The sequence below is a fragment of the Solanum dulcamara genome, chromosome 2 (genome assembly GCF_947179165.1).
Source record: "Solanum dulcamara chromosome 2, daSolDulc1.2, whole genome shotgun sequence".
Taxonomy (NCBI): Eukaryota; Viridiplantae; Streptophyta; class Magnoliopsida; order Solanales; family Solanaceae; genus Solanum; species Solanum dulcamara.
Genome location: NC_077238.1, coordinates 7,719,415 through 7,733,218, shown reverse-complemented (window position 1 = coordinate 7,733,218; position 13,804 = coordinate 7,719,415). Strand labels below are relative to the sequence as shown.

The following is a 13,804-nucleotide window of genomic DNA, read 5'->3' as shown; positions in this document are numbered from 1 at the left end:
TAGTAAACGTTTTGTAGTGTGCCAAGTCAAACATGGAAATATGCACAAAGAGAGTAATGATTAAACTGTAAAATAGAGTTGAAGATCCAATTGAACTAATTAAAGAATCTAATTGAAAGTATTTAACGGCCACCCCTTTTAACGCCTATTAAGGGGAGAAATCCTATATAAAGTAAACTAAATGACGAGGAAAAAAAAAGAAAGAGGAAAAAAGTTGCATTATCCTATTCTCTTGCTAAGATTTGATCATGCTTCGATCAGCTTTCCTCACTTTGCTTAGGAAAAACGGTACCCTCTTGGAGTGTGTGAACTCTTTTTAAAAGCAATCATCTGAAATTGTTGAAAGTACTTGGCAACATTGTGTAGACAATAAAATTTTATGCTTGAAAGCGGAAGTGATTAAACTTAATGCACAACCGTCCACTTTGATGCAAGAAGTGGTTGGAGCCGCGGCCGGGGCTTAAGAGGGATCCATGTGCGGTGGCAAAACCATATCATCAACATGGGATGGGAATGGAGCGGCATGAGTTGGTGAAGCTGGATTATCAACTAGAGATGTAGATGGAGCTGCATGAGTTGGTGAAGCCGCATTATTAACTAGAGATGGAGATGTTTCCGCATGAGTTGGCGAAGCCGCATTATCAATGGGAGATGGAGCCGCATGAGTTAGTGAAGCTGCATTATCAACTGGAGATGGAGATGGAGTCGTATGAGTTGGTGAAGCCACATTATCAACCGCATGACTGCAATAGTTCCTTACTTTGCTTAGGAAAAGTGGTACCCTCTTGGAGTGGGTGAACGCTTTGTAAAAGCAATCATCTCAAATTGTTGAAAATACTTTGCAGCATTGTGTGAATAATAAAATTTTATGCTTGAAAACGGAAGTGATCAAATCTATTGCACAACCGTACACCTTTATGCAAGAAGTGGTTGGAGCCGGGGACGTGTGCGATGGCAAAACCTCATCGTCAACTGGGGATGGAGCCGCATGAGTTGGTGAAGCCGCATTATCAATAGGAGATGGAGATGGAGTTACACTCACGTGAGTTGGTGGTGATGGATATTTTGGGTGAGTACGCCACCACCATCCGATTGAAGGTGCGTGATGACGATGCCACCACCATCGGGGCCATAATCGAATTGAAGAAGTACCAAAGGACTCGTTGATGTTTTCTGTTTTAGATTCTGTTGCAGAGGCAATAACAATACCTATGCAAATACCCAACAATAGAAACACACATAATACTGTGCCACGAGACAACAAGTTTCAGAAGAAAGAATGAATAATTAGCTGAGATCGAAGGAACAATATATGTAGCCGAAGTATTTCAGGCGGTACTTCCAAATCCTTTAAACTTGTATGAATAATTAGGAGTAATATGAGTTGATATAAATAGGCAAATAATCTCGGAGATACTTAATTCCCAATCCCTTTATACTTCAAATATCTACTTCTATCCAAATTAGGATTTCTATTTATGTCGCCACGTCCACTTTTAATAAATTTATAATTCAAGATTTCTAAACAAACTGTGTTGCATTCAAACTATAACACCTCATGAATCAAGACAAACGCCAAAAACAATTTAAATAAATAAAAATTGTGAATATATTTAATGATCACTTGGTTGGGAGTTGGGACTGTTTGAATTTGGACAACATATCATCATATCATACTTATTCTAAAAATAGACTAGGAAGCCCCATAGTTGAAAATTGGTTTACAAAATTACCCTTCAAAAGTTTGGTGACTGTTTTTACCTTGATTAGAAAAAGTAAAACCTCATATTAAAAATCATGCTTACAGCAGAAGAAGAAGAAAAGAACAAGGATGCATATCGTCAATAGCCATGTTTGATGCCTGCTCCCGTGTTTTCTACTCCAAATGATCTAATCAGTAAGTATTTGGAATCTTTTGTGTTATGGTGCACGCCAGGGGCGGCTCTATGCCTTACAAAATAAGGCAATTGTCTTAGCCCCTAAATTTGAGGGGCTCCATTTTTAGTAATAATAAAATTATTATAGATATTTTTAAAAATAAAATAAAATTGTATTGTCCGTTTTAATTTTTAGTTTAATATTTAAAAATCTTTTTTATTTTTTTACTAAACTTCAAACTTCATGTGAAATTAAAATCAGATAAACAAATTAAAATGACAAGTACTATTATAGAAAAAATAAAATTTTCATATAAAAAAAGAAAGAAACAACTTTGCATCTCAAAATAATTTTTATGAAATATATTAATAGCTTTGTATCTTAAAAAACATTGATCTCTTAGCCACATAACTTGGGGATCTCAGCCATGGCTAATAAGATATCACAAAGAGAAGATCCATCAGCCGTTTCCCTTTCTCTATAAGTTTCTATTGTTTTATTTCTTGCCCTTACAACAACATACTATAAGTCTATGCAAACCTTTCCCCTTCTACTTCATTTTTTCTTACTCTTTCTCTTTGATAAATAGTTTTACAAGTTTAGATACTGATGCATTTTCCAGACTTATTAGTTCCCTTATGTTTTATCGTGCTTTCTTCTTATGTTTGGTAAACTTCTCATTCTTGTGACTTGTAAGGCTCTACAAACTTTTTTTTTTAAAAAAAGAAGAAAAATCTTTCTAGTATTCTTGTTAACGTTTTTAATTGTTTGATTTCAGATAAAATATTGTACCCCCATTCCTTGTTATCTCTTTACTCGATCAGCTTTGCCACAAGATCATCTTGACGGACATAGCATCTTCTGCCCAAACGTCAAAACTGAAATATCCTAGAACTAACCAAAAAAAAACACAAAAGCAGCTCCATTGGACTTATGGCTGAACCGATAATCCCTATTCTTCCCCACGAAATCATCATAGAGATCCTCTTAAAGGTGCCCCCAAAGTCTCTATTGAAGTTCATGTGTGTTTCAAAATCATGGCTGGAACTAATCTCCAGCCCTAAGTTTATAAAAAACCATTTGAAATTAACATCTAACGACAATGAATACAACTACCACAGGATTATTTTTCAAGAATCCTCACATAATTTTAAGGTATGTTGTCTCCCTTCCATGCTTTACAAAGAACGAAGCACTGAGCTATTTGACATTGGTTCTCCCATGGAAAACCCCACTATATACAATTGGATTGTGGGTTCTGTCAATGGATTGATTTGTCTGTACAGTAAGACAGAGGAGCCAGTTCTATGGAACCCCACAATTAAGAAGTCTAAGAAACTGCCTACATTTGGAGGTAAATTGAGGAACGATTGCTCTTACTATTGCAAATATGGTTTTGGATATGATGAGTCACATGACGATTACAAAGTGGTAGTTATTCAGTGTATTTATGATGATGGTGGTTCATATGATACCGTAGTCAACGTTTACAGTTTGAGGACTGATTCTTGGAGAACAATCAATAAGTTTCTGGGCAATTTTCTGGTAAATTCTCCCGGTAAATTTGTTGGCGGAAAGCTTTATTGGGATTTATCTGCTGATGTTGATACGTTCAATATGTGCAACATCATTTCTCTTGATTTAGCAAACGAGACATGGAGAAGGTTGGAACTTCCGGACAGTTATGGAGAAGGTAGTTATCCTTTAGCACTGGGAGTAGTGGGAAGTCATCTTTCTGTGCTTTGTCTTGATTGTCTTGAAGGAACTCATTTTGATGTGTGGATTATGAAGGATTGTGGAGTTAAAGTGTCATGGACAAAGATTTTCACCGTCGATCATCCTAAAGACCTTGGGGAATTTATATTCTTTTCACCCATTTTCTCCGCACCTTGTTACCGGTCAAATAAGGATGAAATTTTACTTCTACTTCCCCCAGTTATCATGATATATGATGGTTCGACCAGACAACTAGAGGTTGCTGATCAATTTGAGGAATGCGCTGCTGCAGAAATCTATGTAGAAAGCCTTGTTGATCCCCTATTGATATCATGAAACCTCACAATCATTTAGCCGATAACTTGTAAGAGTTCTTTATTTAGCTGCTGCTGCCAGCTAGGTCAAATTACAGCAAGAATTTTTGAGAATATATTCCCCATATTAAGGAACAAGGAGCGGAACGACCTCTCTATCTATTTACTGCTGTCCAGGAATAAAAACGTTGTTGTGCTTCTCTTATGTCAAATGTAGGACAAGACGTTGAATATGTATGAATCCATACATCACATTTGCTTTCTTGAATTTCTTGTAAGAAATTCTCCTTTTATCCTTCTACTCATGTGAAAAAAAGAGCCATTTTATCTGTTGATATACTTTCGGTATAAAAACACACTTCGACGTTAGCCAGGTAGCGCATATATATCACTCATCTAGTAGGATGTCCAATATGGAAATTCTGTCCTATGTGGCACTAATATTTTTTCCTTTCCCTATACTAAATATAAAATCTAGGGAACGGAAAAAATAGAACATTGGTCAATTTCAGTATACAAATAAAGATAATTAGTATTCATAATAAACATCAAGAAATAAAAATGTCAAGCTTCATTGCACCAATCTGCAGGGGCAGATTCAGAGTGTTGGGTGGGGGATCTCGAGAGTCCAATAACTTTTATGCGCATTCTATAGTGTATTGAGAAATACATTAAATATATAAGAACTATGTATCGGAAATCCATAGACAAATTGTCTTGTTGATCTAGTAGTAAAAAGAAGCTTGTTAAGCTCTACTTCCCTCTAGGCTGAGGTTCAAATTCCCTTGATCTCCTGCAGTCTTTTATTTTTTAATTTGAAATGGATGCGAATTCACTCAGGAGGAGCTACTTAACATGGATACTCCCTGTTTATCAGATTTCTTTGTGGGTTCTGCCAATGGGCTGATTTGTCTGTGGAATCACAAAAGGGAGACGTATGTATGTAACCTCACCATTAGCAAGTCAAATAAATTACTTAATTAGCCCTGGGGTAACTCTTTCTATACCAAATATGGTTTTGGATACGATGACTCACATGACGATTATAAAGCTCTATTTGTTGATTATTGTCGTTATTCTTACTATGATGAGGTGTCCAACATCAGGACTGTCGTCAATATTTACAGTTTGAGGACTGATTCCTGGACAACACTCCATGACCAGCTTCAGGGAATCTTTCTAATAAATCATTTGGGTAAATTTGTCAACGGGAAGCTTTATTGGCCTGCATCTACGGGTATTGGTAATTATGATGTGCGCAACATCATTTCTTTTGATGTAGCAGATGAGACATGGGGAAGCTTGGAGCTTCCCATTTGTGGAGAAGACAATTCTAATATCAAACTGGGAGTAGTGGGAAGTGACCTTTCGGTGCTTTATACTTGTCATCTAGGTACTACTACTTCTAATGTCTGGATTTTGAAAAATTGCAGTGTATTGTGGATGAAACTGTTCACCATCGAATATCCTCAAAATGCTGTGCTATATATGTTTTCTTCATCCACTTCCACATTTTCTATACACCTTCGCCAGTCAAATAAGGGTGACATTTTACTTTCACTTCCAGGATTAATCATGATATTTGATGGTTCAACTAAAAATCTAGAGCACACTGCTGCTGTTGAGGGATGCAATCCTGCAGAAACCTAAGCAGAAAGCATTGTTAATCCCCTAACAATATCCTATAAGAGTTTTGCTTAGTTTAGCTGGTATGCTCTTTTTGCACTTCTTTTTTTGACAAATATAGGACAAAACATTGAATATATATGAATCCATACATCATATTTGCTTGTATAGCTTGTAGTTCTTGTAAGCATTTCTCCTTTTTATACTAGTTTCTGGACATGTGTGTTGCACATAGTCCTCTACTGTAAATTATTGCAATGTTTGTATTCTACAACAATAAATCTTTAACAACATACATGTTTCAAAAGCATTTGTTTGTATTATATATTGCTAAAAAATGTACAAAGATAATTTAGAGTGCAAGTAAGAGTATTTCTTAATGTACAAAGATAAAAGCGGTATAGGTAAAAACAACTTAATGTACAAGACTAAGCATAAAATTAAAATTAGAGCGCAATATGTACAATGTTCATTAGCCAATCACTGAGGGATACTTGTGTGATCTTAATCATCCTCCGATTCCAACATGTTCCTTTAAGGTGTTCCCTAGTCACTGCCTTAGTAAAAATATCAACAATTTGCTTATCTGTGGCATAGAAATACATCGAGATCAATCCCTTCTTCACATTATTTTTAAGAAATGGTGTCCGATGTCAATGTGCTTTGTCCTTTTGTGCTGAACTGGATTTTTTGCCATGTTGATAGAACTTGTATTGTCACAGAAGATTGCGACACACTTAATGTTCACTCATTCTTGAGTTGTTATTTGATCTAGAGGTGTTATGCACATGAGGCAGCAATAACATAATCAACCTCATTAGTGGACAATCCCACATAATTTTCCTTCTTTGTTTCCTAAGAGATCAACTATGTAACACCCCTCAAAAATTTTCCTAAGATTCGGGCCTTCTTTGTACACGTGTGGGGCCCATCGTATTTATTTCGAAGTACGTGCTTGAGTTAAGATGAGTACCTGAGGAGTTTAAGAGCGTTGGAGGTGATGTGGGGTCATTGAGGACCCCTAGGACCGAGCTAAGTCCAAAAGATCCGTCGTGGCTAAGTTTAGGACGAGTTCACGTAAGGGTCGAATTTCAATGACCTTATCATTTGAAAGAAGTCAATCCGGGTGGCCCATGACCTATCAAATTAAAGGTCGTCGAGTCTTCTTTCCAACGCCACCAAGAACGTAGATTTTGGAGTTCGGGGCCAAAAGATATGACGATCCGAAGACGAACTAGCACGACAGGGATTTCATTTTGGCATGGGTTACCACTGCTGGGGAAATGGCCCTGGCGCCGTAAGGGCGCGATGCGCCACTATCGCGCCAGGAACATGCCTCAGTAGTTTGGTCCCTGGCGAGACGCGCCACTAAAAGTGTGCAGGGTTTTTCAGGCCAAATTCCCAAAATTTGGAGCAATAGGCTTGGCGCTGTAAGGGCGCGACGCGCCACTATCGCGCCAGAAACATGCCTCAGTAGTTTGGTCCCTGGCGCGACGCGCCACTAAAAGTTGTGCAGGTTTTAGGCATAATTGGCCTTGGCGCTGTAAGGGCGCGACGCGCCACTATCGCGCCAAGAGCATTTTTGCCTAATTTTCAGAATTTGGAGGAAGGGCAATTTGGGAAATTTCCCAAATTATATATACACAAACCTTGTATATTTTGGGACCATTTTCTTTAGCCCCATTCTCTCTCTAGAAAAAGCCCTAGCTCCTCTCCCTTCTCTCTTCTCTTCTTCTCCATTTCCAACCAAAAAAGGAGTCCAAGAGCTTCAAGACCTCAAGCTCCCATTGAAGACCCAAGATCAAGGTTTCTTCAAAGTCTTCACTAAGGTATGTAAGGCTAACCAAAACATGGGTTGAGTCCACCCATGTGCCCTATTCTTGTGTTGAGGTTAGATATCCATGAAAATGGAGTTTCTTGGTATGGTACATGTTTGAATGAGTTTTGTTTCCATCTTATTTAAGTATTTATGTGCCAATGTTGTTGAGCTAAGAGATTCCTAAAATGAGCCCTTATGTAAGTATGAGATGATGAGGAAATGAGTTGCTAAATATGTTTTGTTGGTCTTGTTAATTATATAGATTCTATAAAGTATACTATTTTCTTAAAAATGTTGCCTATTATAAGAATGTCGATTTGAAGTCTTGGAGATGTGATGAGTCACAAAGATTTTTCTCAAATAAATGAAGGTAATGATTGATTTTATATCTAGATGATGTTATATGTGCATTTAAAGCTTCCTTGAAGATATGATTGAGATTGAGCATTGAGATTGAGATTTGATTGTGATAGAGTTGATGAGTCGACAAGGTTGTAATGAGACTTGTTGATATGAGTTGATTGAGTTGAGTTGATGGATTTTTATGAGCATTGAGTCTTGGGAGGAGTATCGAGCACCGAATTGGGCAAGAGTATAGTCCATACTCGAACCCAATACCTGTGTTGCCAAATGTAGGGGGGATTGAACCGTTAAAGTCGGATGCTTCCCCGAGACCTTTTGTCCTGACATTATAGGACCTGGTTGGATTGGATCCATGAGTGTTCGTCGTTCATGCCCTGGAAAGGCATGAACGGGCGTGGCAACGACGTCGTTTCGTTGTACCTTCACTGGCTCATAAGTGTTGGTTGTCGGTTAAGAGAAACTCCCAAATAAGTTTTGATAGCACTCTGAGTCAGATTGAGTTGAATTGTATATGATTGGTCCAGTCTAAATCATACTCTTGTTTAGACTTAGGACATTTGATTGAGTTGTCATTCCTTTTGAGTTGAGCTCCCGAGTTGGTTAATTTATTCTTCCTTGATGTTCGTTGTATTCGGCCATTTTACATACTCGTACATTCCATGTACTGACGCCATTTGGCCTGCATCATTTTATGATGCAGAGACAGGTACTAGAGATCATCAACCGGCGCTCCGTTGAAGATCCACTTACACTTCCAGCCAGTCGGTGAGTCCTCCTAGTTCCTGGAGGATATTGGGCCTTCCTGTACAGTTTTTGATTATCTTTTCTTTATTTAGGCTGTCGGTAGCCATGGGCTTGTCATTGGCACCTTTTATACTTGAATAGAGGCTTTATAGACTGAGATGTGAGGAGGTCGAGCGGTCATCTTGAGGATTCCTATTTTGATTATCGTCTTGATTGTAAATATTTGGCCTTCGGCCCTTATGATATGAGAAGTATTTCTTAAATTGAGTTTTCTGCTAATAGAATGTGCTTGAATGAATGAGTGACTGTACCAAGTGGTTTGCTTGGAGGTCAGAGATGGCCTTCGGGTGCCGGTTACGTCTAGGGTACCCTCTCAGGGCGTGACAAACATGGTATCATAGCACAGAGTTCAAGTGTCCTAGGGAGTCTATGAAGCCTTGTCTAGTAGAGTCTTGCTTATGGGTGTGTTGTGCACCATACTTATGAGCAGGAGGCTATAGGACATTAGGAATTGTTTCACTTCTTTCATACTCTAAATTCGTGCGATGGAGTTGAACTCCATGAAACTTCCTTTCTAATTCGTGCATTCATACGTTACAGATAATGCCTCCTAAACGTACCGCTAGCCAGAGGAATATTGATAATGCAGGGATGCCACAGTCAGAGGCACGCCCAGCAAGGGCTAGAGGCCGACCCGCGAGATATGAGGAGGCACCTCAAGTGCCATCTACTCCACCTGCACCCACATCAGAAGCTGAATTTCGAGGGGCAATTGCCATGCTCACTCAACTAATGGCCGCCTGAAGCGGCAATCAAAGTTCGCCAACTCTCAGCTCTAGTTCCCAGGAGCCATCTGCTGCCACTAGAATTAGAGACTTTCTGAGGATGAACCCACCGGCATTTACGGGTTCTAAGGTTGATGAAGATCCCCAGAATTTCATTGATGAAATATGGAAGATTCTAAAAGCCATGCACGCTACAGAAATCGAGGGGGTCGAGTTGGTGTCTTATCAACTCAAAGATGTGGCAAACATTTGGTATAACCAATGGGAGCAGAGTAGGGGTGAAGATGCTGAACCTGCTAGATGGGATGAATTCGAGGGGGCTTTTCTTGACCACTTCTTTCCCCGAGAATTGAGGGAAGCGAAGGTGGAGGAATTTGTTAATCTGAAGCAGGAAGGTATGTCGGTTAAGGAGTATGGCCTAAGGTTCATCCAGCTATCCAGGTATGCTCCAGAAATGATTCCTGATGTGAGGTCGAAGATGAGGAAGTTCGTCTCCGGATTAGGGAGGCATGTGAAGAAGGAATGTAAGGCATCATTGTTGATCTCGGATATGGACCTTTCCAGATTAATGGTGTATGCTCAACAGGTAGAGGAAGAGAAGAGGAAAGACAGAGAAGAGCACCTGAGCAAAAAGGCAAGGTCATCTGGGCATGAGAATGAGCAGAGGCAAAGCAAGGGCAACAGGTCCTTCTTCCAGAAGAGGCCTTCCACCTATGCCTCATCTACCGCCAGTGCACCGATGCCGTAGGACAGGTATGATCGGCAGGGAAAAAGTCGCTAGAATTTCAGATCCCAGGTTTCTCAATCCCCGGCCAGTGTAAGTCAGGGTTCGAAGGGAAAGCCACCATGCGGCAAGTGTGATAGGCTCCACTTGGGAGAATGCAGAGCAGGAAGGGTTGGTTGCTATAAATGCAGCCAAATGGGCCATCTTCTGAGGAAGTGTCCAATATGGGGGAACAGGGCCCAGTCCTCTGCCATCGCACCACCAGCTAGAGGAAATCAGAGGGGCGCTACTCCAGGTACGAGTGGAGGTACAAACCGCCTATATGCCATGGGTAGTCGCCAAGATCAGGAGAACTCTCCAAACGTTGTGACGGGTATGATTCGAGTCTCTTCCTTTGATTGTTATGTATTGATGGATCCAGGTGCCACCTTATCTTTTGTAACTCCCTATGTGGCTAGTAAGTTCAATAAAATCCCTGAACGTCTTCTTGAGCCCTTTTGTGTGGCCACTTCTATCGGTGATTCTGTCTTAGCTGAGAGAGTCTATAGAGATTGCACTGTGTCGATTCATCACAGGGACACCTTGGCTGACTTGGTTGAGTTAGACATGGTTGATTTTGACGTGATTCTTGGTATGGACTGGCTTTATGTCTGTTATGCCTCTATTGATTGTAGAACTCAAATTGTCACATTCAGATTCCCGAATGAGGCTGTCATAGAATGGAGGGGTAGTCCTATTGCGCCTAAGGGTAAGTTTATTTCATACCTTAGGGCCAGGAAGCTAATCTCAAAAGGGTGTATCTATCACCTTGTCCGAGTGAAAGATGACAACATTGAGTCTCCATCCCTTGCGTCGGTTCCGATTGTCAACGAGTTTCCAGATGTCTTTCCTGAAGATCTGCCTGGAGTCCCTCTTGATAGGGAGATCGACTTCGGGATTGATGTTCTTCCTGATACCCAGCCTATCTTAATTCCCCCATATAGAATGGCTCCGGCCGAGTTGAAGGAGTTGAAGGAGCAGCTGAAGGACTTGTTAGATAAGGGATTCATTAGGCCGAGTGTCTCGCCATGGGGTGCTCCAGTCCTATTTGTGCGGAAGAAGGATGGGTCCCTTAGAATGTGTATCGACTACAGGCAGTTGAATAAAGTCACTATGAAGAACAAATACCCTCTCCCCAGAATAGATGACTTATTCGACCAACTTCAAGGTGCCACTTGTTTCTCAAAGATAGACGTGAGATCCGTCTACCACCAGTTGAAGGTGAGAGAATGCGATATTCCGAAGACTGCTTTCCGGACTCGTTATAGCCACTTTGAATTTTTGGTCATATCTTTTGGGTTGACTAATGCTCCCGCCGTTTTTATGGATCTCATGAACCGAGTATTCAAACCGTACCTTGATATGTTTGTGATTGTATTCATAGATGATATTTTGGTTTACTCCAAGAATGAAGAGGAGCACGCCTATCATCTTAGAGTCGTTCTACAAACTTTGAGGGACCAGGTATTGTATGCAAAGTTCTCTAAATGTGAATTTTGGCTTGCATCGATGGCCTTCTTAGGCCACATTGTATGTGGAGATGGTATTCAGGTGGATGCTCAGAAAATAGAAGCTGTGAAGAATTGGCCTAGACCCACATCCCCAACAGAGATAAGGAGCTTTCTGGGCTTGGCCGGGTACTATCGAAGGTTTGTAGAGGGATTCTCATCCATATCATCACCATTGACTAAGCTGACCCAAAAGAAGGCTAAGTTCCAATGGTCTGATGCTTGTGAGGAGAGTTTCCAGAAATTGAAGACCAAGCTAACCACTGCTACTGTTCTAACCTTGACCGATGGAACAGAAGGTTTTGTGATTTATTGTGATGCCTCCAGAATTGGTTTGGGTTGTGTGTTGATGCAAAGGGAGAAGGTGATAGCCTATGCTTCAAGACAGCTTAAGCTTCATGAGAGGAATTACCCAACTCATGACCTTGAGCTGGCAGCTGTGGTGTTTGCACTTAAAATCTGGCGCCACTACCTGTATGGAGTGCATATCGATGTATTCACCGATCACAAGAGCTTGCAATACGTCTTTAGCCAGAAGGAACTCAACCTTAGGCAAAGGAGATGGCTTGAGCTACTCAAGGACTATGATATGAGCATCCTCTACCATCCAGGTAAAGCTAATGTTGTTGCTGATGCTCTTAGCAGGTTGTCCATGGGTAGCACTAGCCACGTGGAGGAAGGAAGGAGGGAATTGGCGAAGGAGGTACACAGATTAGCCCGATTGGGAGTTCATCTGGAAGAGAATAATGAAGGCGGAGTTACCATTCAGGACTGGTCTACGTCCTCACTTGTGGCAGAGGTGAAGGAGAAGCAAGACCAAGATCCCGTCCTTCTCCAATTGAAGGGAGGCGTTCACAAACAAGAGGTAATGGTTTTTTTCCAAGGGGGAGATGGTGTGTTACGATACCAAAATAGATTGTGTGTGCCGGATGTTGATGATGTTCGAGAGAGGATTATGGCCGAAGTGCATAGTTCTAGATACTCTATTTATCCGGGTTCCACGAAAATGTACCATGACTGAGGGAGATCTACTGGTGGAGCGGGATGAAGAAGGATATTGCAGAATTCGTTTCCAAATGCCCGAATTGTCAACAAGTGAAGGTTGAGCATCAGAGACCATGTGGTCTAGCCCAAAACATAGAAATTCCAGAATGGAAGTAGGAGATGATCAACATGGACTTTATTACAGGCTTGCCGAAGTCCCAAAAGCAACATGATTCCATTTGGGTAATTGTGGATAGAATGACGAAATTAGCTCACTTCTTGGCGGTTAAGACTACTGACACCGCAGAAGATTATGCGAAGTTGTACATACAGGAGATCGTTAGATTGCATGGGGTCCCTTTGTCTATCATTACAGACAGAGGAGCCCAATTCACTTCCCAATTTTGGAAATCCTTTCAGAAGGGATTAGGTTCGAGGGTGAACTTGAGTACAACCTTCCACCCCCAGACAGATGGCCAAGCAGAGTGCACAATTCAAATGTTAGAGTATATATTGAGGGTGTGTGTGCTTGACTTTAAGGGAAATTGGGATGATCACTTGCCTCTCATAGAGTTTGCGTATAACAATAGCTACCATGCAAGCATTCAAATGGCTCTTTATGAAGCCTTGTATGGGAGGAGGTGTAGATCGCCCATTGGGTGGTTTGAAGTTGGTGAAGCCGAGTTGATTGGGCCTGACCTCGTCCATCAAGCCATGGAGAAGGTACGAGTTATCCGAGAGAGGCTAAAGACAGCCCAAAGTCGCCAAAAATCGTACACCGATGTGAGGAGGAGAGACTTAGAGTTTGAGGTAGATGATTGGGTGTATTTGAAAGTGTCACCCATGAAAGGGGTCATGAGGTTTGGAAAGAAGGGGAAACTTAGTCCTCGATACATTGGCCCATACCAAATTTTAAGGCGGATCGGGAGTGTCGCTTATGAGCTGGACCTACCCTCAGAACTAGCTTCTATTCATCCGGTGTTCCACGTTTCAATGTTGAAAAAGTGCTTGGGCGATCCCTCGTTGGTAGTCCCTATTGAAAGTGTTGGAATTAAGGATAGCTTATCCTATGAGGAGGTCCCAATCCAAATCCTTGATCGCCAAATCCGCAAATTGAGGAACAAGGAGGTCGCCTCAGTCAATGTCCTGTGGAGGAATCAATTTGTTGAGGAAGCCACATGGGAAGCGGAGGAAGCCATGAAGTCTAAATACCCACATCTATTTGTGCCTACCGAGGAGAGCATTGAAGGTAATGACTACTTCCTTGACTCGAATTTATTCGTACCTTTTTGAGTTTTGATTGA

The 13,804-nt window shown here is 40.9% G+C and overlaps 1 protein-coding gene and 1 pseudogene across 1 annotated transcript; one reads left to right on the top strand and one right to left on the bottom strand.

Annotated features, from left to right (window-relative positions):
* Positions 1 to 460: 460 nt before the first annotated feature.
* Positions 461 to 1,852, bottom strand: LOC129879839 (uncharacterized). The gene is made up of 3 exons (XM_055953560.1): positions 1,828 to 1,852; positions 907 to 1,209; positions 461 to 801 (listed from the first exon to the last, which is right to left on the bottom strand). Exons 1-3 carry the CDS (start codon positions 1,850 to 1,852, stop codon positions 461 to 463), a joined length of 669 nt encoding a protein of 222 aa, XP_055809535.1.
* Positions 1,853 to 2,660: 808 nt separating this feature from the next.
* On the top strand, positions 2,661 to 5,317 carry LOC129880191 (F-box/kelch-repeat protein At3g23880-like; annotated as a pseudogene).
* The last annotated feature ends 8,487 nt before the right edge of the window (positions 5,318 to 13,804 follow it).